Source organism: Natator depressus, chromosome 6 (assembly GCF_965152275.1).
Source record: "Natator depressus isolate rNatDep1 chromosome 6, rNatDep2.hap1, whole genome shotgun sequence".
NCBI lineage: Eukaryota > Metazoa > Chordata > Testudines > Cheloniidae > Natator > Natator depressus.
The window spans coordinates 44,193,170-44,220,120 of record NC_134239.1 but is presented as its reverse complement, the minus strand read 5'-3'; the positions used below and the strand labels follow the sequence as shown (position 1 = coordinate 44,220,120).

Here is a 26,951-nt window from a genome sequence, read left to right as displayed (position 1 = left end):
CAGATCTTTGAAAAGGATCACACAAAACACTCACGTTACCTTCTCCAGACCTCGAGCAGAGCTCCATCTAGTTGGAAAACTTGTCCCTTCCACCAACAGAAGTTGGTCCAATAAAGATGTTACCTCGTCTACCTTGTCTCTTTCATATCCTGGGACCAACACAGCTAAAACAACACTGCAAACAACTAAATATCTACCAACATGAGAAGAGTTAAACCAAAGCAAGAAAGCAATAACCATAGGAGATCATTGGGAGCCTATTCCCAGGCATTTTATCACTCGCTCATGAACACTTGGTGCCAACTACAGTATGTTTTTAAGAGGAACAAATCTAAAGCCATTTTCTTAGTCAATGATATTTCTAGCCATGTTTTCTCAGATTGAAAAAGACGAAAAATATGTAGCACAATAACCCAATCTAAATATTAGACAATATTAGACTTTTGCTTCCACTTTGTATGACAAATGGGATACATTTTGCAAAATCTTCATCAATAACTAGCAACTACTGCTTCATATTTTCACCAAAAACAGTGCAATTTCTTATAACAATTTTCAGATTCAAAGTATTCCAAAACCCTGTTAGAAATGCAACATTAGCATAGGTGGTAGGTGCCAGGTGGAATTCCAGTCATCCTTAAACAGGAGGCATTTATTAGGAGGAAACAATGAAACTATACATAACAACCGTGTTGCCTACTGTCATGATTTTATTGTGCATCTTGAGACATTTGATGTTTTTCTTAAAGCCCTAGCTTCTGGAAGCATTTGACTAGGTGAGAATCTCAGCACCTATTCTCTCACTCTCTTTTTTCATTATTATTATTATTTATAGAGAAATAGTCATAGAGAAAAGCTAGCCCTCATAATGACTCAAAAACCAGAAGGCAAAAAAAAAAATCATGATTTTTAAGCCAATGTTTTTTTGAAGCCTGATTCCTGAATGCTTGGGGTTCGCATTATTTATTGTAATAAACAAATAGGCTTCCACACAACTTGTGTTTCAGTTTTGTCTTCCCTTTTTACCAAGAGCCACACACAGTCTACCAGGAACTGCCCATTGTCTGGAATGGAACATACCACAGAGTTATCTAGTTGCAGAATAATATACTGCAAGTACACAGATCATTGCAATATGTAAATAAACCTAAGTATGATTGTAGCTGAGCACTGGGGTCTAGAATACTATGGTTACACAATATTCTTTTCAAATTGCACCATGCAATCCTTAGCTTTCATGTGGACAAGAAATAGGCAACAAGGACTTGTGCTGAAAGGGACCACGGCTGGATCTCTAGCACTGTAATTCATGCTAGCACTGTATTTCAGGCTCAGCGCTAGATGTAAAGCCCAAATTCTGCTACAGAAGATAACCATTAACTGGGCACTAATGACATGCTTCTGCAGAATAGTCTTCTCCTACAGCTTGCCTGAAATGGCTACTCCATTCTTCAGTGTCTCTGAATTTTGTTGCATGCCTCGGTCAGGAATGTTCTTTCACTTGGCTTTTTGTTTATATATTCTTCTTGTTGTTTAGCTGAACCTGGCTTCCTTCAAGCCCCTGCTGCTCAAGGATTCAGAGCAATGGTGTTCATTTATGTGTAAGTCAGTACACGAGTATTAAATAGATGATTAGAGGCCCCATCCTCATAGCCTAGATTTGTTTAAACTGAACACAAAAATTAACGTTCAGACAGGGTGGCAATATACCCGACACAGGGCACCTAAAGCCTCCATTCCTCGCAGGAAAGAAGTGTTTTCCCAGCCTCAATGGTCATAAAGAGACAGCAAAAATCCAGACTTTGGGCTTCATTATGATGAAAAGATCAAATTCACTAGTTTCATGTTGGGTCTGTCACACACAGTTCACGCAAGCTACACACTTCAGCCACAGATACACCAAACCATCAGCCACATCAAGGTGCCAATAAAATATTCAACATGCAACAGGATAATTAATCCACAGGTCATAGAAACAGCATCCTCTGTGCACTACAAGCAAGACTAGAGGAACAGGAAGGATTCATGTTAAATCTGCAACGATTAAATATAACCGAATATTGCCAACCCCACATGTTCAAAAATCACGAGGATTTTTTTAAATGATAATTTTTGGGTTCTTTCTTTTTGTTTCTGAGCTTTTGAGGGGCACTCAGGTACGTTTTCAAGCTTTCCTCTGTAACTATGAGGGCTAGAAACTTACCTTTTTAAAAAAATGAAAGCTGAGATTCTCATGTAACCGCTTGACTCCAGGAGATGGGGCTTTATGAAAAACACCAAATATTGCAAAGTTCACAATAAAATCACAACACTGGCAACCACTGAGAATCATCCAAGCTCTCCATTATTGAAAATTGGGTTATATTCTCCGATTTACATTATTTGCACAGACAAGTCCCTCTTTTATCTATTTATCCCAGTAAATTCCACCTTCCTGTTCAGGTACATAGGAATTTTTCTGTAGATGGCTTCCATGTAGAAAGCTTATCCTTTGGCCACAAAACTGTTTCGAAAATATTTTTCCCCAAGGACAAAAAAACTTGAAGCAACATCTTTAAATCTTTCCACTCCACTGGATACCAAACCCTGGTTAACGTTCAGAACAAGCAATCCCAGGAAGGACTTTGTGGGGATCTCTGCCTTATCAGGACTCCCTGATGGGAGAACCCTTCCCTGCTCATTCCTGCACATCAGGCAAAAAGGTCTAGCAGTGCTCAGTTGAGGTGAAGCCTGCCCCCTCACAGCAATGGCCTGAGCCTTGGTTCAGCAATAGGGGTTTGTGACATTCCCCAGGATGCAACCTGGACTGTGTCCCCTTAGATTACTACTCTGGGATGCTTTTTACACAGCTTTGCTAGTGAACTGGTGCTCAGCACTTTCTGAAAACCAGGCCCCTTTAAGATGTGTCAAGCTGGGCACCCAGAAATGGAGGCACTCACAACCCCTAGCTATGTTTGAAAACATTGATTGGTATGGCCAATGCTAGATGTTGCACAAAGCAACTGCCTTGAAATCCAGGACATGGACTTCACTTTACATTAGTTTTTCATCCTTCCCCTCCCTCTGCCAGTAGCAGGAAGAACTTGCCTTTCCAAAAAAGCTGGATTTTAAACTACGCCTCAGGTTGCAGTGAGTCAGGTTTTCATACTGTGTTGGTGGTGTTAGGTTTTGTTTGTTTGTTGTTTTTTTCCTCTTTCCCTGTCTTGTGGTTTCTTTTCTTTTTGATTTCCTTATGGGATTTTTTTTTGGAATTTAAAACAGACAAGTTATCACGATTTTCTCTGGAGTGGGGAGAGCGTGTGGGTAGGAAACTTGAATAAATAATACCTCCATACATACTACATGTTTGTGCAGAAATTATACTTTACAATTGGTTATGGTTTGCCTTGTAATGCCAAAGATTCTTTTTAAAAAAAAAAAAAAAAAAAAAAAGAGAGAGGAGACAAGCCCTTTTGGCTTAGAGCACCAGTTCCAAACATTCCTTGGCCTGTTTATGCTCAACAATGAATCAGAAATATCTTTCCCTATATGTTGTTTCAGTCTTTTAAAAGCCTTGATTGCCAAAGACAAACTAGCTACCTAGCAATATGTCTCTTAAAACTTATTTTTCTTGGAATTATGAACACAGATTTCACAGCAAAAGTTAGAAACACAATTAAAGTTCAACCGTGGAGAAGCATTCAATGATCTGGTGTCAGAAATATAAAGGGAAGGGTAACCACCTTTCTGTATACAGTGCTATAAAATCCCTCCTGGCCAGAGGCAACATCCTGTTACCTGTAAAGGGTTAAGAAGCTCAGCTAACCTGGCTGGCACCTGACCCAAAGGACCAATAAGGAGACAAGATACTTTCAAATCTTGGGAAGGGGGGGGGGGGAAGGTTTTTGTTTGTGCTCTTTGTTTAGGTGGTTGATCTCTCTTGGTACTGAGAGAGGCCAGCCAGAAATCCATCTTCTCCAACCCATCCTAATCCAAGTCTCCAATATTGCAACCAGCATAGGTAACCCAGCAAGGTGGATTAGTTTATCTTTTGTTTTATGTGAATTTTCCCTGTGTTAAGAGGAAGGTTTATTCCTGTTTTCTGTAACTTTAAGATTTTGCCCAGAGGAGGATCCTCTGTGTTTTGAATCTGAACACCATGTAAAGTATTTTCCATCCTGAATTTACAGAGATGATTTTTAGCTTTGTTTAAAAAAAAAAAATTAAAAAAAATAAAATCCTTCTTTTAAGAACCTGACTGATTTTTCCATTGTTCCAAGATCCAGGGGTTTGGGTCTTTGATGATTTTGTAACAAATTGGTTAGGATATTATTCTCAAGCCTCCCCAGGAAAGGGCAACGGATATTTTGGGGGAAGATATCTCCAAATGGTCTCTTTCCCTGTTTTGTTTAAAACGCTTGGTGGTGGCAGCATACTGTTCAAGGACAAGGCAAAGTTTGTACCTTTGGGAAGTTTTTAACCTAAGCTGGTAAGAATAAGCTTAGGGGGTCTTTCATGCGGGTCCCCACATCTGTACCCTAGAGTTCAGAGTGGGGAAGGAACCCTGACATCTGGTTACTACTAATAATCTGTAATGGCATCTGTGTAAATGTGAGAGTGTACTTCTCACGGTAACATCACTGGAGTTGAAGCAGGTAAGGGAACTCTCTAGGTTACAAGAAACCTAACAAATTGGCCTTTATATTTGAAATTCTCCCTCATCACTCTACTGTTTAACATTCTGAACCCATTATCTGCTCTATCCACTGTGTGGCTTATGTAGTAACCAAAAAAGTGTAGATTTATAAAAGCCACCATCTTTCAGAAATAACTAGGTTCCAGTATCAGCAGCCAATGAGAGCTTGTTTTGTTGATTCAATGCTTCTGTCTTGTATTTCACTGGTTGAATTCCTAATCGGTCTATCATCTGACAGTGTGTAGTTCCTGAATTAGCAGGAACTTTCACATTCTATCTTGCTCTCGTAGTTCATAATTTTTTCTTATGAAAGAGATGTTTTTAATTCATTATTCCAAACACACACTTCCAATCAATGAAGAGTAAAATTCTAGAGCTATGGTTAATTTATTCAGTTCTGTATTTTTATTGATATTGGATTTTGCATTAAAGCCACTCTATTTATTATGAGAAAAGAAAATATTAATGCCATTAGAATACTCTGAACTAAAATAGTCCCTTTCATGATAACAAAGCACCTGACAAATATTCAGCCCTAATATCTGGAAGCAAATCCAATTTGTTTCTTCTGTTTTGTGGGCACAAGTTTCTATTGGCACATTTTACAATGTTTAAACTATTTAAACTACCAAATTGTGTGAAATTGGTTTTTAAAAAATAGGTTTGTAGCTCATAGGAAGCCAAGTTGTGCATAGTAGATCTGTGGACTGTTTGCATACCAATTATATGTCGGTGCAAAACCTCAGAGATGAAGCTGGAAATCCTTCTGGAAACCATTGCTTAAGTCTTAGAATATCTCTGTAATAGGCGTTATTATTCTTCTCACTTAAAAAATGGGTCAGCTTTGGCACAGGGAGTTTAGGTGACCTGTCCAGTGGCAGAGCTGAAAATACAAGCCAGGAATTCTAGAGCCAAGGTCCATGATTTAATCACAAGACAACATTCTTTACCAATTACATTCTTCTCTGGAAGTTAATTAAAAAGTACATTCTGTAGTGCAGCAGATTTCGCTTCACAAGCACAAAGCCCAGACACAAGAGTTATTTCTTGAGATGGTCACGCAAACAAGTTTCATAACCACATGCAGTGCTCATGCTTCTTTATTTTCCTCCCCATTTGTTCTGTTTGAGAAACAGAAGCAACATTAAAGCATTGCCAACTGTTTTATTAAAATATATTTTTAGACATTTTTTAAAACTCCTGGAAAAGTAATGTTCCTAGTGTTTACACAATAAAAATTCAGAGTCACATGCACCCTTCAAAAAGGTCATTAAATAAACCAAAACCAAGTGTGTCCTGGTACTAGGGGCAGGGGAGAGAAACCTTGATAAACTTTGTTGTAGGCCCAGCTGTTAGAAGAGTCTTTTCTCTATGGTTTGGTTAGGGATTTTTTTGAAGGTTGAGCAGTTCAATATTTTAACATTGTCAATTAGGGCTGCCCAGAGATGTATGTTTGTGTTTAGCGAAAAATGTTGAGGTTTTGAGATTTGTTTCTGTTCAAAACTGCATTAATGCAGGACTCACCAGTGACTGCCTGTAGTCCTTCCTTTACCCTAGCCACCTATCCTGCAACACAGCCAACCAGAAGGCCCCAATCCCTCAAAACCCACCCACTTTGTACACAATTAGCAGTCAATTCAAATTCCACACCTCACCACCAGCATGCACAAAATCTGAAACTGATCATTCCAACCACCTTGCAGAAAGGGCGCCAGACATGATGGACCCTGGTCATGCTCTTTTAAAGACATAAATAACTTTTTCTCCTCCTGCTAGTAGCCCAATGTGCAGCAAAGCACCCGATGGACTAAGGTCTAAGGTAAGGCTGCAGTGGAAGGTTCTCCATTGTGCTGTTGCATTCTTACAACTGCACCATATTGTTTCTTTGTAAATCAGTCAGATTTAATTTAGATAATGGTGTGATCGCTCTAGCAACTGTTAACACTCTGACATTGCTGAGTTACTCATTAATGCAGTGTTTACATTAATCCTAGGACACACAAACTTACATTGTTTAAATTCATTACTTATGAAAGCCAAACATCACCTTCTATTGAATGCACACACAATAGCAACTAGTACTATAACTTTCCAGCTGTAGTAACCACTAATCATAATTTGGCACTAATGATGCTGCAGTCATTCTGGCTGTGACTTCAATCCGAGAGAAAAATCAAGGTATCAGTTCATGTAATTATATCCCCATCATTAACTTAATTCAGTCTTCCATTGATTTGACACCACAGTGTATAAATTCTGAAATTTAAAATCTGTAAGTCTCCCACCTTTTTGAGTCATCCATCTTGTAAATTTGACATATTCATGTATTTGCTTACAATCCAATGTGCAAACTTTTGCTTGACTTGCTGCTTTGTTATATCTTCAAGTGAACATTTAAGTCCAAATATGAAAAAAAAATTATATAAATAGGGGAAATTTTGCAAATGCAAACGTTTACAATTACATAGGATGGTAGATGTCTAACTCCTATTTCAAAGCAGAATTAATTACAATCGCAAAAAATGTGGGCACAATTTATATGTACAAAACAGAGGCCATTCTAGCAGCAAATCTGTCCCAAAGCCAGCAAAGCAGGAGCGTACCCATAGTCCCATTGAAGTCAATGAGACTATTCATGTGCTTAAGTGATTTACTAGATCAGGGCCTTAGTTTCCATTTTCTTTAATTGGCATAACACTCATTATTTTGCTCAAGGGAACTCAGACTTGGATTCTCACTTATATTTTGTCCAGCCTCCTGTAATTATATAAAGCATGGAATCATCCATATTTACAAAGAAGAATCTCTTCCTTCAAGTGTATTCAGGACCAAATTTGCTTTAATAAGTTGACTGATTACATACAGAAATTCATACACAATTATTAAACATTACTCGTTAAGGGCCGGAATCTTATAGACACTGAATGAAATTGTGGCTCCACTGAAGTCAACAGCAAAACTCCCATTGATTTCAACAAGGCCGGGATGTCAAGTATCTTGTATTGCCTTTCTCTGCCTTTTGTGGGACTACTCCCAGGATTAGGATGTCGTAGCCTGCCTGCAAGTTTGGCTTATGAATAATACTTTGTTCTTCTATAGCATTTTTCAAAGTACTTTACAAGAGTTGGACTTATTCAACCTTCAGGCAACCGGATGAAACTCCATTATTAAAGACCCTTGTGCAGTCATGCTACCATATTCTGCAGCTAATGAGCAATTTTCAAGAGTAACCAAATAAAAGACAGAGTAATGCATTGGCTTCAGTGGTGTTTGTACCCACTTACAGCAGGATTGAATGTGAGCCCCGTAATTAGGTATCCCCATTTCACAGATACGGAAAAAAAAAAAAGAGAAATAACAGGACTTGGCCAAGGACACAAAGAGTCAGTGTCCAACATCTTGAAAATTATATATGACCTTAAAAAGAAAAGGAGTACTTGTGGCACCTTAGAGACTAACCAATTTATTTGAGCATAAGCTTTCATGAGCTACAGCTCACTTCATCGGATGCATACTGTGGAAAATATAGAAGATCTTATTATATACACACAAAAAGCATGAAAAAATACCTCCTCCCACCCCACTCTCCTGCTGGTAATAGCTTATCTAAAGTGACCACTCTCCTTACAATGTGTATGATAATCAAGGTGGGCCATTTCCAGCACAAATCCAGGTTCTCTCACCCCCCCCCTCCCCACACACACACAAACTCACTCTCCTGCTGTTGTCATATGACCTTAAACTTAACGTCAGCAATTCTAGACAAACAAGTAGGTGGGAAAGAGTAAAGGAAGAAGAGGCCTCACATATGGTTATTTTAGTAGCATGTAAATGAAGATGCACACTCCCAGGTTGAGCGAGTGCTTCTAAGGGTTCTGCACAATATCTTGCTATGAGATTCCAGGAGCAGAGAACTTTGGAGGGCTGTTAATGAGAAAACACACAACATTCTTTAAAATTATACCAGAGTTTTCTGATTTTATCTTTTTAAAACTTGAGAAAAATATAGTGAAAAAAAATTATTTTTCACAGCAGCATGAAATTATAGCTTTCTTCAGTGTACAATCTTAAATTATGCTACAAGGCCAAAGCGTTTTTCTCTGTGGTTTGTATCCTGTTGGAATCAATCCAAGCAATACTTTTCTTCTCAGCTCAGCAAAACCATTATGTTGATTGAATTGAAGCCAACATGCACACTCATGACCTATCTTGCCATAACCTTATTCATAATTTAGTTGGAACAGAACTGAATTTATAACAATATTGATAAACTAGTGCAAGGGCTTTACTTGTAAAACTTCTATTTTCAGGGATTTATAAACCCATTTAAAGTTGTCTCTTTCCAGATTAAACATGTTGTGCGGATTCTTAAAAAATGATAAATTTTCACCCAGAAAATTTGGGGGAGGAAAAACTATATTAAGTCAAACCCTTGTGGTGGGAGAGAAGAGAAAATAAATGTAATGGCTTTTTGATTTTTTTGCATATTGATAAAACCAGAAAGCTGCCAGGTCTTTTAAGGCCTACTTTTCAGCTCAATTATTTCAGCTGAGGAATCTGTTTCCAAAGGGTTCAGAATAGCAGCCGTGTTAGTCTGTATTCGCAAAAAGAAAAGGAGTACTTGTGGCACCTTAAAGACTGACCAATTTATTTGAGCATAAGCTTTCATGAGCTGTAGCTCACGAAAGCTTATGCTCAAATAAATTGGTCAGTCTCTAAGGTGCCACAAGTACTCCTTTTCTTTTTTCCAAAGGGTGCTACTGTACACTTCAACAATCTCTGGTGTATTGAACGAGATCGGCCTGTACCAAAATCTCCTACCCATACACATTCAAATTTCATACATCTCTTCCACTCATGTACACTCTAGAATTGCCTGGATCCAGGATACAACTCCATTTATATTAGTGGAAGAACCCAAAGGAGCAATTTGTTCCATGTTATGTCAATAGGAATTTTGCCATTGACTTCAATGAGAGCAGGATTGAACCCTGAATCTGTTTAGGGAACTGCTAACATATTTCCTATCAACCCATATTCCTGCTTCAGTATATGAGCGATGATGTACTCCTACAGAAGAATAAACAGTATAGTGAATGCAAGATATTTCTTACAATGTTACAGAAGAATTCAAACACATTGGAACAGATTGTTTTACTAACATCCAGGTGCTATTTCCATAAAATTGCATGGAGAAAAAGCTGCCATTTGGGGTGTATCCCACAGAGTTACATCAATGTCCTAATCAAGATCTGTCTATTAATACAGTTTCAACATCGACTTCAGTGTAAATACAACCTCTTCCCTTAATATGAACGGGGCAGAATTCTACTAGGCCATACAGATGGCAAACAATGTAGCACAGAGACAGTTCTTCCACAAGGTATCTTAGGGGTGAGGAGACACCATTATATCAATGAGTACACTGATCCACCAGCTATCCCTCATAAGGGTGCAGTCTAGTGCAGCCCTGAAACTTCATGCAGAGTTTCCTTCTGCCAAGCTCACCTACTCATGCTTGTTAAAAAGAACAAGCACTGACCCTTAATGCATATGTGTGGAATGCAGATTTCTCCTAACTCTTTATAGCCAAACTAACGTCAGATACACAGCAGGGAATTTTTCAAGACACGAGAGAAGAATCTGGCTTTATAAAACTCACTCGCAACGAACCAAAAATTTCTCACACCTAAAAATATGAAAACCTACACAAAACATTAAGAGAACATTCTAACAGGTCAGGTCAGTGACATTGTTAGGGCTCCTTACTCCCTTGCAGGAGACCTGGGTTAGACCCCTCAATTTATTTTTAAATGTTAGTGTGGGTTGCAAAGGAAAGTCTTAATCAGCATTATGTAAAAAGCCTAGCAATTCTCACCCTATGGGTTCTATAACATACATTAAAAAGGCAGAGGGTTGTATTTGCTCAACAGACAAACATTCATTAACACATGGATTAAATACACACCCACACACACATTAATTAATTTTAGCCGATTTGTTCTGTTTAGTACAGTGGTGTCTATGGGCCAACAGGGAACAGTGCCTTCTGGTGAGAGTATGGCCCATATAACCCAATTACAGTAAACATGAAACGTATCAGAGCAACCTGTGTGCACAGACTATATCATCAGCTAGTGTACGTACATATATACTTTGCTCATACAAAACAGAGAGGAGCTCAGAGGGAGATGATTGCACTTCCCAGATTCAGGGCTACTTGGCCCCGCAGGAGTATCCCTAATTTATGTCACCTTTCCCCTGGAACGCCGACACAATGCCCTTTCCTCCCCTTTTGCTGGAGATGAAGATGGGAAAGATGCAGAGGAGGTAGTAGAGCAGTCTCTGCCAGCTTTACACCTGGGGAGAGCTCCCCTGTCGGGGAGACATTCTCCACTGGCTGGCTCTGAGGCCACTTTGCACCACACCTCAGTGAACTGGCAAATGCAGCCCGGCAGTGAAATGGTTATTCTACTTCCTAACGTTAGAAAGTTGTAATTGTTAGCCTTTATAAATGCACAGGGCCAAATTCAGAGAGAAGAATCAGAAGTGAGCACACATGCCTGCAGTGAGAGCTCCATGTTTGTAAATGCATGTGTAGATAAGTAGTTCATCTGTCCCTATAACAACCTGTGAGGTAGTGAGTGTGTGCACCCAACTGCAGGTAGATGTCAGCATTTAAAAAAAAGTGTCACCGTTGTATTTAGGGTGCATACTATTAGAGTTGGCATTTGTAACAGTGATATACTTTGTACCATATCCCGATTAAAATTAGGTGAGATTTAAAATAGTAAAGGAATTATATTTTACAAATAGTAAGAGGAAGAAAGCGATTAGCAACTAGGATCGTTGCTTGAGGATTACACAAGTTTAAGAACAGATCATATCTGACTGAATACAAAGACCACATAAGGGGTTTTTACTTCATTCTCCCCCAGACTAATAGGTTTAAATTATATCTTGAGCATAAGTATAGTGCCATGTATCTAATCCCATTAATATCACTAATTGCAATATTTAGTGTGGCTTTTTTATTTCATATAAGGTGCTTTATGGGAGGCAGAGGTGTTAGATTGTTAGTGACTACCTTCCTTTTGATTCTCGTCTTTCTTTCCATTATAGATTAAGTGTGACACTCTGTACCTCAGAATGGCACCCTGGAATTCCCATATTCACCACTGTTACATGAACATGATACGTTGTGTACAAAGTATGCCTTGTAAGATATCATTTTAAAGTCTTAACCTGTTGAACACGAATATCCTGTTGGATTGTATGTGCAACAGCCACCCCAGAAGACTTCTTGGAGAGAACACATTGACGATAGAGACTACTTAACCAATGGGGACTGCCTGATCCCCAAATCGAAAGATCTTTCCAGCAAGCTGGAAGAAACTATACAATAGAGGAAGTGACATCATGACTTGGCCTCTCCCCCCAAACCTCAACACCTTAAAACGCATCTGGAGGACAAAGACTTTGAACTGGGGAGGGTGTTCTCAACTGGAAAAAGAGTCCCAGTCTGTGTACTGAGGAACTATACCATCTGTCAGGGAAAGATATTGCAGGATTCAAATCCTGTTTAGTTTGTAGAACTCAGACAAGAAATAAAAGTAAATTTGTAAAGTAACCAACTTTGATCTCTACATTTGCTACTTATAACCACAAATTATCTTTTGAACTGCTGCCGAGCCATTCGGTCCCTAGTCTGTAGCGGTGCATGGGATTCTTCCATCCTAAGTGCAGGACTCTGCACTTGTCCTTGTTGAACCTCATCAGATTTCTTTTGGCCCAATCCTCTAATTTGTCTAGTGTCCTCTGTATCCTATCCCTACCCTCCAGCATATCTACTTCTCCTCCCAGTTTAGTGTCATCTGCAAACTTGCTGAGGGTGCAATCCACACCATCCTCCAGATCATTAATGAAGATATTGAACAAAACCGGCCTCAGGACCGACCCTTGGGGCACTCCACTTGATACCGGCTGCCAACTAGACATGGAGCCTTGATCACTACCCGTTGAGCCCGACAATCTAGCCAGCTTTCTATCCACCTTATAGTCCATTCATCCAGCTCATATTTCTTTAACTTGCTGGCAAGAATACTGTGGGAGACCGTGTCAAAAGCTTTGCTAAAGTCAAGGAACAACACGTCCACTGCTTTCCCCTCATCCACAGAGCCAGTTATCTTGTCATAGAAGGCAATTAGATTAGTCAGGCATGACTTGCCCTTGGTGAATCCATGCTGACTGTTCCTGATCACTTTCCTCTCCGGCCTAATGGACTTGTGCTCGTCCAGCTTTTTTAAATAGTCCCAAACCACTTCTTTCTCCACAGAGGGCTGGTCACCATGGCATAAAGGGGTAGACTGCATCCCCAAGGATAACTATAGGCATTTCAACATCCCCAACGGTTATTTTCTGGTCTGGAAAGTAAGTCCCTTGCTGAAACTGTTGAAACAGACCAGAGTTCCTGAAGATGCAAGCGTCATGTACTTTTCCTGGTCATTTCACGTTGATGTTGGTGAAACGTCCCTTGTGATCCACCAGTGCTTGCAGCACCATTGAAAAGTACCCCTTTCGGTTTATGTACTTGCTGCCTTGGTGCTCCGGTGCCAAGATAGGGATATGGGTTCCGTCTATCGCCCCACCACAGTTAGGGAATCTCATTGCAGCAAAGCCATCCACTATGACCTGCACATTTCCCAGAGTCACTACCCTTGCTATCAGCAGCTCAGTGATAGCACTGGCTACTTGCATCACAGCAGCCCCACAGAAGATTTGCCCACTCCAAATCGATTCCCGACTTACCGGTAGCTGTCTGGCGTTTCAAGCTTCCACAGGGCTATCGCCACTCACTTCTCAACTGTGAGGGCTGCTCTCATCTTGGTATTCTTGCGCTTCAGGACAAGGGAAAGCAAGTCACAAAGTTCCATGAAAGTGCCCTTACGCATGTGAAAGTTTCGCAGCCACTGGGAATCATCCCAGACCTGCAACACTATGTGGTCCCACCACTCTGTACTTGTTTCCCGGGCCCAGAATCGGCATTCCACTCCATGAACCTGACCAATTGACACTATGATGTGCACATTGCAGGGGCCCGTACTTTGTGAGAAGTCTACGTCCATGTCCTCATCACTCTCGTCACCACGCTGCAGTCACCTCCTCCTCGCTTGGTTTCGCTTTTCTTGCAGGTTATGGTTCTGCATATCCTGCTGGATAACGTGTGCGGTGTTTACAGTGCTCATAATTGCCGCAGTGATCTGAGCAGGCTCCATGTTCCCAGTGCTATGGCGTCTGCGCTGAAAAAAGGCGCGAAACGATTGTCTGCCATTGCTCTGACAGAGGGAGGGGCGACTGACAACATGGCTTACAGGGAATTAAAGTCAACAAAGGGGGTGGTTTTGCATCAAGGAGAAACAGAATGGCCCCCTCAAGGATAGAACTCAAAACCCTGGGTTTAGCAGGCTGTTGATTTCATGGAGGGAGGGAGGGAGGGAGGAGAAAATGAATACAAAACAAATCTGGTCTATTTCTTGTTTTGAGCCACTTCATCTATCTTTATACACCTTGCTGGCAGCAGACGGTGCAGTACGACTGCTGGCCATCGTCATCTCCTGGGTGCTCATTAGAAGACAGTGCAGTAGGACTGCCAGCAGGACTGAGTCGCCATGAGATGAAACTTAAAAGGGAAATGACCTGGCTGAGTCACTCCCATGTTTGCCCAAGCGCCCCTAACCCTAACCTCACCGAGGTCGGCTAAAAGAGCACCCTGGAGTACGGCAACGATGGCTACCAGTCATACCACACTGTCGGCTGCCAAAAGGCAATGACCTTCTGCTGTGTAGCAATGCAGTACTGCGTCTACCAGTACCCAGGAGACATACGGTGACGGTGAGCTGAGCAGGCTCCATGCTTGCTGTGGTATGGTGTCTGCACGGGTAACCCAGGAAAAAAGGCACGAAATGATTGTCTGCCATTGCTTTCACGGAGGGAGGGAGGGAGGGAGGGAAGGAAGGAAGGGGGTGCCTGACGATATGTACCCAGAACCACGGGCGACAATGTTTTTGCCCCATCAGGCATTGGGATTTCTACCCAGAATTCAAAGGGTGGCGGAGACTGCAGGATAGCTACCCACAGTACAACGCTCAGGAAGTCAACGGTTGCCTCGGTACTGTGGACGCACTCCGCCGACTAAATGCACTTAGAGCATTTGTGTGGGGACACACACAATCGACTGTATAAAAATGCTTTCTACAAAACCGACTTCTATAAATTCGACCTAATTTCATAGTGTAGACATAGCCTTAGACAGCTCTTTACTTACAAGAAGTGTTTCTCACCTGGGCAGATCTGAGCCTTGAGTAGGAGATCAACTAATGCAACTAGCACATGTATCTTACCCAAGGGACAAGAAGTCTTAGAAATGTAGATATCATGAGACTCGTCTCACCTCAACTTTTCCTTAATTGTAACCACAGAAGATAAGACACAGCACAATAGGCTACTCCAGTGTTTTTGTAAGAGAAGCAGACTGCCTGTCCATAGGGGAGGCACTGATTATCTTCATCAATGTTAGGCCCAGCACCTCCTGGCTGCCTTGGGAGCTGAACTCCCCATTGAAACACTTTTTATAGCACAAATTAATAAGCATTAATTAACTACAACATATGAACTTGCATTTTTCAGTCTGAACAATGAGTCAAGAGCATTTCTATTCACATGATTTTTTTTTTTTTTAAAAGCCATACAGCCCAAACTGATAGTTGAGCCAAGTTTCAAGTTCACACGAAATCCATAAAATGCAGTTCCACTTATACAACATTCCTTATATTCAAGCAGGATTAGCAGTGCATAACTATAAATTCAAAAACTTTGGGTTTTTTTTTTAAAGCACTCAGATTGGTCCTAAATCTGCACCTATTAAAATCAATGGGAGTTTTGGGAACAAAGTTAGGCCAGTGCTGACTGAGTGCTTTTGAAAAATTCCATCCTTCAGTTAAAATTGAAAGCAAAACAATCATGTTTCTTGACTTCCCTGGGCTAATTTTATTCTTCATAAGGGGGTTCATTTTGTTTGCTTGGCATTTTTTAATATTTCTTTGTGCATATGAACACATCAAATCATACGAGCATAAGACACTACATAAGCACATTTTAACATGGCATATAAAGAAATAAACTGCATATGAAATCTGAAACTCAGTTTTACAGAACTCCCATATATTATCCCTGATTCACCTCTCACACTAGTTTTGCACTAGTCTAACACCATTGACTTCTGTGGACTTACACACTTATAATTGGAAAATCAGGCCCAATGTGCTCACAAGCTGGCCTGTTGAGAAAGAGGAGGTTACTCACCTTGTGCAGTAACTGACGTTCTTCGAGAGGGGTGTCCCTGTGGGTGCTCCACTTCAGGTCAAGGTGTGTCCCAGAGCCTTTGATTGGAGATTTCTACAGCAGCACCCCTACGGGCTGTGCACGCGCTGTGCCTGCCTCTCGAGCAGTCAGTGTTCTAATAGCGCGTGCACAGCCCGCGCTCCTAAGTTCCTTCTCTACAACGGAGTGTTACAAATTCTGAAGTAGAGGGGAGGAGGGCAGGCAGTGGAGCGTCCACAGGGACACTCATCTCTAAGAATGTCAGTTACTGCACCGGGTGAGTAACCTCCTCTTCTTTGAGAGAGATATCCCTGTGGGTGCTCCACTCCAGGTGACTGAAAAGCTGTATCCCTTAGGGTGGTAGGGACTTCGGATGAGGCAAGAAGGCTGTTGACAAGACGGCTCTACCCAATCTGGTGTCAGACGCTGCAGTGTGATTGGCAAAGGTAAGGTTCGATGCCCAGGTAGCTGCTTTGCATATGTCAGACAGTGGGACACTATGGAGAAAGGCCGTGGAGGTGGAGACAGCTCTGGTAGAGTGTGTTCTAATTGATGTAGGAGGGTGTATTTGCCTGAGTTCGTAACAAAGGCGTATGCAGTCAGCAATCCATTTGGAAAGCCTCTGTGTAGAGATAGCGCTCACAAGGAAATGCTGAGTAGAAGAAACAAAGTCTGGGGTTTTTTTGAAATGGTTTTGTTCTATCCAGGTAAAAGGATAATGCTCTGTGAACATCAAGAGTGTGCACTGCTGTTTCAAAGGCGTTAGCATGAGGTTTTGGGAAAAATGTTGGGAGGTGTATAGGCTCATTGAGATGAAAGTGTATCTTAGGTAAGAATTTTGGATGCGTGTGGAGTGTGACCTTGTCTCAGAAGAACGTGGTATATGGAGGGTCCACCATAAGCGCCCCCATTTCTCCTACTTGTCTGGCAGACATGATTGCTATGAGGAAGGCGGTCTTCATGGATAGGTGAAGAAGGGAGCAGGTAGCCATCGGTTCAAAGGGTTTATCCATCAGGGCTTTGAGGACTAGGTGTAAATCGCAAGGTGCAGCAGGCGGTATCACATCTGGGTATAATGTCTGGATACCCTTCAGGAACCTTTTGGTGATTGGATGGGCAAAGACCGTAACGTTGTCAATCTTATGGTGGAAGGCAGTGATTGCCGCGAGGTGGACCTTGAGTGAGCTCATAGAGAGACCAGATGTTTTAAGGTGTAACAGGTAATCCAGTATCAGTGGGAGTGAAGCAGAAACTGGAGAGGTCTGTTTGCCAGCGCACCAAGATGTGAACTATTTCCATTTATGCAGGTAGGTAGTGCACGTGTTGTGCGTTCTCCTGTGTAGCGAGATAGTGCGCACTCAGTCCGAACATGTTAATGCCTCATTACAGAGCCATTAATCAGCCAGACCCTCAGGTGGAGACGTCGTATGTCGGGGTGAAATAGTTGTCCCCGGCATTGATAGGAGGTTGCTGAGTGGGGGAAGGGGAATGGGTGGCTTGACCGACAGGCGCAGGAGGAAGGGGTACCACAGTTGTCTTGGCCATGCTGGGGCTATGAGAATGATGTTGGCTCTGTCTGTTCGTATCTTCTGAATGACTGTGTAATAGAGGCATTGGTGGGAAGGCATACGTAAGAGTTTCAGTCCAAGAGAGCATAAAGGCGTCTCCCCCTGAGTGTTTTCCCAGGCCTCCTCTGGAGCAGAATGTCGGGCATTTTTTGTTTGTTGCTGGGGCAAACATATCCAGTTGGGGATAACCCCAGGTCTGGAAAATGTTGGAAAGAATGGTGTCGTTGAGTTCCCACTTGTGCTGTATGGGGAAGGATCGGCTGAGCTTGTCTGCGGTGGTATTCTGAGAACCTGGCAGGTATGAGGCAGAGATATGTATATTGTATTGAAGGCACCAGTTCCAAAGTTTTACTGCCTCTGTGCGGAGGGAGTGGGACCGGGCTCCCCCATGTCTATTGACATAAAACATGCACGCGATGTTGTCGGTCATGATTTGAATTCAACGGTTTTGGATGATGGGAAGGAAATGGAGGCAGGCATTGCATACGGCCCTGAGCTCTAGCAAATTTATGTCAAGCTTGGTTGCCGAAGCAGACCAGAGTGTTTCTGAAGCGGTCTTGAGTGGCCCATGTGTGCTTCCCATCCTGCAAGGGATGCATCTGTGGTGATGGTAATTGAAGGGGGATCTTGTCAGAAGGGAATCCCTGTGCAGAGGTTGATGGGAGAGGTCCACCACAGAAGTGAGTCCTTGACTTTCTGGGGCATAGTTAGTAACTTGTTTAGCCTGTGCTTGTTTGGTTTGTATACCGTGGCTAGCCAACCCTGAAGGCATTGCATGTACAGGTGAGCATTTGCGACCACAAATGTGCAAGTGGCCATATGTCCTAAGAGCTGCAGGGAGTCTCTGACTATAGTCTGTGGGCTGGCACATAACGGGGTAATAAGGTGGCCCATTGTGTGGAATCTGTCCTGGGGAAGAGATGCAAGACCAGTGGTGGAATCGAGGTGGGCGCCGATGAAGTCGATTTGTTGGGTAGGTTGTAAGGTAGATTTGTTTTTGTTTATTTGCAGGCGCAAGGTGCGGAAGCAGTGAAGGGTTGCAAGAGTTGCATGGTTCACTTCTAACTGAGTGGGAGACTTGAAGAGACAATCATCCAGTAAGGAAATATGAGGATCCCTTTTTTTCTGAGCTGTGCTATTACAACTGCTAGCACCTTGGAGAAGACACGTGGTATGGTGGAGAGGCCAAATGGGAGTACTCTGTATTGGTAGTGGTGCGCTCCAACAGCAAACATTAGGAAACGTCGATGGGCAGGGTGGATAGAGACATGAAAATATGCATCTTGGAGATCAAGGGTTGAAAAACCACTCTCCTTGCTCCAGCATCGGAATTATTATTGGGAGAGTAACCATCCGGAATTTCTGTTTCTTGATGAACTTGTTCAAACAAACATCGAAGATAGGGCGCCAACCGCCATTTTTCTTTTCCATCAAGAAGTAGTGGGAGTAAAACCCTTTCCCTCTGCGTTGAGGGGGTACCTCCTCTATTACTCCGAGATGTAGGAGATGTACCTCCTGACAGAGCAGTTGTTCGTGAGGGGGGTCCCTGAAGAGGGACGGTGTGGGAGGGAGGCAAGGAGAGGAAGGGGATGGCATAACCCAATCTGATAATTTCCAGGACCCATCTGTCCAGGGTGATGGTTTTCCAGTTGGCTGGGAACAGATGCAAACGGTGTCCAAAGAAATGGTTGGTTGGAATTGGCACTGGAGAGGGTGCGAGGTTTTCTATACCCTGGACCAAGACTTCAAATTGTTTATTTGGGTTAGGAGGGTGGGTCGCCGTTGCTTGCAGAGGGCGAAGTCATCGGTTCCTGGGCCTATGTCGCTGTTGTTGTTGCGTCTCACATGGTCTTAAATGTAGATGTTGCGCAAAGGTATGGTAACATGGTCATTGGCATGGCTGATATCTATATTGTCTTTTCTTTGAGGCAGGTGTTTGGATGCTTAAAGATTGGAGTGTGGCCTGGGAGTCCTTTATGGAGTGAAGGACCTCATTGGTCGTAGAGGCAAAGAGCTTGTCTCCATCGAAGGGAAGATCTTCGACCGTATTCTGTATCTCCTTTGGAAAGGAGGAAGTAGTAAACCATGAGGCCCACCGCATGACAATGGCCGTGGCTGTGGATCTGGCCACTGCGTCCGCAGCATCGAGGGTGGCTTGAAGAGCTGTCCTGGAGATCAATTGGCCCTCGAACACTACTGCTTTAAACTGTTGTCGTTTATTGTCCGACATCATCAATAAATTGCTTTACCTTAGCATAATTTTTGTGGTCATATTTTGCTAAGAGCGCCGCATAGTTCGCTACTCTAAATTGCAAAGTGGAAGAAGAATACACTTCACGGCCCAAGGAGTCCAGTCTCTTGTTATCTTTGTCCGATGGAGTGGACCGGAAGTGCTAATATTTGTTTTTCTGATTGGCCACGTTGACCACTAGCGAATTAGGTGAGGGGTGCATAAATAGAAACTCAGAATCCTTAGATGGGACAAAATATTTGCAGTCCAGTCTCTTGTTAGTGGGGGTTATTGTGGGTTGGGTCTGCCAAATAGTTTTAGCAGGTTCCATAATGGCCTCATTAATTGGTAGGGCTATTTTGGAGGAGATCGTAGCTTGCAGGATGTCCTTAAGCTCGTGGTGTATTTCAGGTACCTCCTCCAGGGTAATCTTGAGCTCCTCTACTACTCTCAAACAACTCTTGAAAGTGAGTGAGCTCATCAGTAGTGGGCAGCGGTGGTGGGGGTACCATGGCGTCTTGTGCTGTTATGGCCGTAGAGGTGTGCGGTGCAGTATCCTCTGCAGGGGTGGCGACCACTTCAGGTCTTATCTGGGTTTCAGTGTAAACCGGCAGTGTGGAGGGTCTGACAGCTTTCCTCCCGGGAGCCCACAGAACACCTGAGTATGGTGTGTTGTAGGTCCATGAGCCCCAGTGTGGCCATTGCCCTGGCGGGGTGGTGGTGGGGGCATAGGTAGTCCCATCCAGGGATTGCCATACCAGTGTGGATAGCCATGAGGATATGGAGATCATGCTGTAATGCATCTCCCAGTTGCAGGTAACTGAATCTGGGGAGAGTATTGAGAGGAAAGCATCTGTTCATCGTATTCCTCTTCCTCCCACACTTCACTGGAGGGCCTTGAAGTAGTAGAGGAGTACTGAAGGTAGGATGCTAAAGGTCTCGGTGAGAGACTGGCGCTGAGGAGAGTCAGGAGCATGAGTCACCCTTAATTCCTCTGGCTGTAAAAACTGTGGTGGAGTTGACTGACCAGGAGTCAGTGCCGGTGTAGGAGCCCCGGAGGTAGGCACAGCAAGGGAGGCTGGAGAGCTCAGGGCGGTTGGTGCTGAGAGCAGCTGCTGGAAAAGTGGAGCCACAAGATCAGAGGATGGTGCAGCAGCCGCCACTTGTACTGTCAGCACCGTAGTAACAGAGGTGGCCGAAGGAGAGCTGAAGAGGCGGGCAACTGGAAGCCCTGAGCCTCGGCACTGTGTAGTGGGGCAGTCGACTCATGGTCGGCACTCGAGATGCCTGCCACATTGAAGGTGCTGAGCCAGAGTTAGCAGAGACCGGACAGCCAGTTTTAATTTTTTCCCCGAGGAACGGCTGCTGAGGGGAGAGGAAGCTAGCTGTTTTTTTGCTTTCTCTTTGCCTCTGGAGGGTGTCACAGAGGTTTGCTGGCCAGGGTCAAACGCAGGTCTGAGGGAGTTTTCCAGGAGCAACATTTTAAGTCTGAGCTCCCTGTCCTTGAGAGTTCGCGCTTTCAATTTGTTACAGTGGACACATTTTGGGGGTACATGAGACTCCCCCAAACAGCGTACACACTGTGAATGCCCATCCAAGATGGGGGTGGCATCCTTACAGGAGATGCTTCTCTTGAAGCCTGGGGAACCAGGCATGTCCGAAACCACGGAGGGTCGTCCCCCACCCCCACAAATAAATAAATGTAACAGTTAATGTAACTTATCTAAGTAGTAACTCGAATGATAAACTATCTAACTAAACTGAGAAAGAAACAAACTAGCTAATCTCAGAGAGCACTGCTGAACTCCGTCTCTAGCCAGGGACGGTAGAGAAGGAACTTAGGAGCGCGTGCACAGCCTGCGCTCCTAGAACACTGACAGCTCGAGAGGCAGGCACAGCGCATGCACAGCCCGTAGGGGTACTGCTGTAGAAATCTCCAGTCGAAGGCACTGGGATGCACCTTGACCTGAAGTGGAGCACCCACAGAGACATCTCTCGAAGAAGAATACTAAGTTTAGTCATAGATCTGTATTGATATTATTAATAATGCTGTTACACAAGGGAAACAGAATTTTTAAAATCTTAGAGGCATGTTCTTTTTAGCTGCCTGGTTAAAAATGGAGTTGGTAAAATAAACCACTGCTGATTTATCAGAAGGAAATATTTTATTTTTAGAAAAATTATTGGGAGGCAGGATAGTCTAGTGCAGAGGTTTCCAAACTTTTCTTATTGTGTATCCCCTTCTGGATCTATCAGATGCCTGGGTAACCTTACCCTTCTCATCACAGATACTTTGTGTGTGTGTTCTTCTTAACACTACCTTCTTAACACCATCTGTTCATATTTCACAGTTACATACAGATGTAGTTATAGTGTGATGTATACAAGCGAAAAAACCACATAAGTTCTGAGCTCAGTTAAACTGGACAGCTGGTGGGCAACTGAACCTGCTCTATATGGTGATTGTACGTGAGGGCTCTAGTCAGCATCTCTGTGTTCTCATTGGTACATCTTAAAGTAAATTAACCACCATATTTTATATAACAGAGTTTTAAAGCTTTGTCTGAGTAGCCTATTACGAAAATGCAATAAATAATAAATAAAATCCACCATTTTACACTTCCTCCCACATACCCCTCAGAGGTACACGTACCACAGTTTGGGAGCCCCTGGTCTAGTGGGCAGAGGTCTGGGCTGGGAGTCAGTCCTGTCTCAGTCTCTGTCTGACTTTGGATAAATCACTTCACCTTCTCTGAGCCTTTGTTTCCTTTCTTTTATCTGGTTTGTCAATTTAGATGATAAACCTCAGGGCAAGGACAGGCTCTTACCATGTGTACAGTGCCTAGCACAAGGTGGCCCCCCAATCCTCCAGATGCCACGGTAATACAAATATATGTTTCCAGTGTTGTTGTAGCCATGTTGGTCCCAGGATACTAGAGAGACAAGGTAATATCTTTTATTGGACACAATCTAATCCTCAGTTGCCCATTTCATTTCAAATGACCGCCTACAACATGCATTACCCATTATCCTTAACGATCCGTCCCAACATGTATTTAGCTCAGATACTCTGATTTCTTTCCCCAGACTTGAAGAACTCTGTGAAGCTCAATAAAAGGTATTACCCTTACCCATCTTGTCTCTCCCATACAAAAAACAGCATTTATTCCCTAAAATAAAAAAGTCATTGCACTCTATAGTAATTCATTTTTAAAATTTTGATTTTTTGTAAAGAAAAACTTATGTCCACGATTCTATTTAAGTTTCACAGACAAATTAAATGGGTTTTCAGGAAAACTTTCCACACTGTTTAAAAAACAAATGAACAAGAAGTAGTTTGTGAACATTTGTTTTAGACATCATACAAAGAAACAAGTTTACACATGTTAAATCATTTGACAAACTGTAACAAAATATCTATTTGCTCTAGCAACAGCTTACTGTCCTAAAGCATGTATCTTTCACAAAGCCATCAGACACCACTCTTTAAGGCTATGGCCACACTAGAAAGCTTACAGTGGTGCAGCTGCACTGCTGTAAGCCCTGTAGTGCAGCCACTCAAAGCCAACAGGAGAGAGCTCTCCTGTCAACTTAATTAATCCACTCCCAATGAGTGGCAGGACTCTCCTGCCGACATAGTGCTGTCCACACCAGCGCTTAGTCGATGTAACTTATGTCACTGGGGGGCAGGGCACTATTCACACCCCTGAGCACCGTAAGCTATACCGATATAAGTGGCAGTGTAGACATTGCCGACAGCGGAATGCAGCATCTTAGGCTGTTGGCATTATCTAGAAAATATTATCTTACAAGTATACTGTATAAACTAATTTCTTTAAAAGGCAAAAAAACCCAAAACCTCTCAGTTCATTGTAAACTACAACTTGTGTGTTCTCCAAATAAAAGTTTAACAAAGCTTTCTTTCCCTCCATCAGCTAGAAAGGAGCTGAAGTTGACTACTATTCTTACAATTACTATCCACAAAGAATAATTTTACTTTAAAAGAAGCAGAATTATGTGGGGGTAGCGCAATCGTTTTATTTTTGGCAATCAAAGAGTCTAGATAAGTATAACTCATAATACATTTACTGGTTAACACAACACTGAATTTGTAATGTGTGTAATGGGTCCCATGTTGGTTCTGTAATACTTACTGTTTAGTTTGTAAGTAAGTACTGGTATATTTCCTACTGTAGCATAAAGTTTTTGAGTCTGGGAAATGAAGTTTCGTTCCATTCCCCCTTATCTCCCCCCCCCCCCCCCCCCCCCGCCTACTCCTCCCCCAATAAACCACCTGTCAAAATTTGCTGCACCTGGCATGTTTAAAACAATGAGCATAATAGCCCAACTAACCACTGAAAACACATTTAAAAAAAACAAAAAAACAAAAAAACCACCCCACCACACCCTCTATGAAGACTCTCAAAAACTAATCACTAATGTTTTATTGATATCAAAGAGTGGTTTCAATATAACTGGCTACATATATATTTTTTAAAAATAAACTAAAAAAACTGGTTCACAAATTTTTTAAAGATAGTTTTCTAAGTGTTAAAATAACTGAGTTTAAAAGTCTTTGGAAAAGATATTCCTTAGCTAACATTAAATGATCATAACTATTAAAAGATGATAAAAATTTTGTCTTTCAACACTGTATTTTTAACATTTAAAGAAACACTTAACCAAGAAATAACTTTTGTACTTTAAAACCTAGTTAAATCAAGCTAATAAACAAAGTTATTTTGCTTCCTACACTATCTTTGTTTTCTGTGCAATGATCCAATACAAAGATTGTTCTTGGACTTATGGATTACCATAGATGAGGATCTATATGACTGACTGGATATAGGTCTCTTAGATTTTTTCACTGTAACATTCTTGTCTTCCTTAGGAGGTGGCACATGAATTGGTTTCCAGGGAATAGGGTTACAATAGGCTGGAGCTGGATATGAATTTCCATCAGGGTATCCTAAAATATTTAGAAAACACAAACAATTAGAAAAAGAAGAAATATTTATACTGAAAACACAATAAAAAATTGAAGTGTACTGGATAACTTTTGGATTAACCAGAGGCATTTCCTGACTAGCAATTCTTTCTTGGGCTAAATTAAATAACTTGATTATAAACAGTATCATTTAGAATAGCTTTAAGATCTTTAATGGAACATGGCATGTAACAGTTTAGCACAATTTATCAGTCTCTACTGATGGCTATCAGTCATCCACTCCTGAATTCACCCAGTCAGTACATCCTCCGTTTGTATTTTTAAAGAACAGCAACATAAATATGTCAAATACTGTATAACGAGAACAATGCTTGTCAAGGCAAACATTAAAGGAGCATGTACACGGTTAGGAAGTTACCATTTGGTATTATTTTCAAACTTATAAATTAAGCGTTTCCCACAGCCTTGTCTCTGGAATTCACCTTTCTATTTCAATCTTTGCTTAATTGTTACCCTTCTTCAAACAAGTGAAAAAAACATTCACTAGCTGCAATTAATAATCTATGTGCCAAACCATGAAGCCTGAACCATGACAACAGGAATGTATTACCCTTGCAATGGCAAGCCACTTTGTCTGCAATGAAATTTCAACACATACTTCACCAGGGTGGTCAAAACAAAGTCTGGAACATGTTCTATTGTGTGAACTAAACTCGGTATAGAATTATTTTTAATAAATCACTTAGACAAGGGATGGCAGCTGTCAGCAAGTTATGAGGTTCCAACACAAAGCTTGAAAGCAGTATGTATTACCATCTAAAAATCAGACTTAGCCAAAAGAGCAACTGGTTGTGTGTCTGGTGTGTGAGCTGTTTTGTGTTCAGATCTTAGAGACCGGTAGTCTCCCTGTCAAAAAATATTTTAAGTTTTAAAATATATCATCAGTGATTTATAATTTAAGGAAAAAAGCACACAATTAAGAAAAAGGAAGTATATATTCAATATCCATTAAGGCCTCACATTTATAATACAACATGCCCATTTGTAACAGTTTTCCATTTTGTCCTTCCTCCTTCCCCCACAACCCCACAGAAACTGAAGACAGAGGCCCAGGAAACTCCATGTTGTGATCATCATGGACATTCCTCTTATACTTCCCTCAGAGCAGGAAGACAATGAAGAATAGGGCTGTGGAGGTGGACAAGAGCATGGGCTCCATGTGGATCTCCGGACTTGGAAAGAAGGGCTGGCTCTGCATGGGGATGACCTGCCAGGTTTCTGCCAGACCTCCTTTAGGAGTTATACTCCCACTGGCTCCACCACCTCCACAAAACACCCTTCTCTGAGAAGACTGCATATGCAGTGAGAACATTAAGCTGCTTTTTGCACCATTAACTTTGGGAGGTTGTCCACATAGGATATCTGCCCAGCAGAGCATGCTGGACTGTGGTGATGCCACTCAATGCCTCACAGTCCATCTAGGAACCATGAAGTGGGCACAAAGGGGTACCATCAGGAAGGTTCTCTCAATAAGAAGCCTCAAACTTTTCCTTTTCTGATTTTCATCCCATTACCCTTAATTGTGTCCCACTCTTTTCTCCTTTCTCCATCTCTCATGACATCACTGAATTCCACTATCCAAAGTGGATGAAAATGCACAGTAAACAAAAACAAAACAAAAAACCCCACAAGATCCTTGTTGTCTAATAATTCTGAATGAGTATAAAATGCATATTTCAATACAGCCCTCATAGTGCAAAAAGGTATTACATTTGCAATATATCTGTAATATACTGCATCTGTTATCTACTCACTAATGTGACAATATTAGATTCAGGATGAGAATGTCAAATTAAACTTTCATTTAAATAAACTGGAAAAAAGACACTATGAAGCCTGACATTGCCACAATATTTAAATAGACATCATGGTATGTGTCTAGTACCAAGTACAAACCTGAAAGTTTCCCATTGGTATAGCCATAACTGTGTAAAACTGGGCGGGGTTTATTTCTGGCATGCTGTAGCCACTCTCTAAAGATCTTCTCCGATTTCTCTTTTTTCTCCTGTAATTCAGCTACCCTTTTTTGTTCCTTTTCCTAAAAGTGAAGAAAAATAAAATGTCCAGAGACAGAATTCTGTAGAAAATATG

General features: G+C 41.9%; 1 protein-coding gene across 1 annotated transcript in view; it reads right to left on the bottom strand.

Moving 5' to 3' along the window:
- The window catches only part of CCDC34 (coiled-coil domain containing 34), a 116,599-nt gene that overhangs the window by 66,198 nt on the left and 23,450 nt on the right, over window positions 1–26,951 (bottom strand). The window contains exons 6-8 of the mRNA XM_074955167.1: window positions 26,757–26,898; window positions 24,667–24,821; window positions 22,681–22,785 (exon numbers count right to left, since the gene is read on the bottom strand). Of these exons, the coding sequence (XP_074811268.1) occupies window positions 22,681–22,785; window positions 24,667–24,821; window positions 26,757–26,898 (402 nt within the window). The remainder of the gene's footprint in view (window positions 1–22,680; window positions 22,786–24,666; window positions 24,822–26,756; window positions 26,899–26,951) is intronic.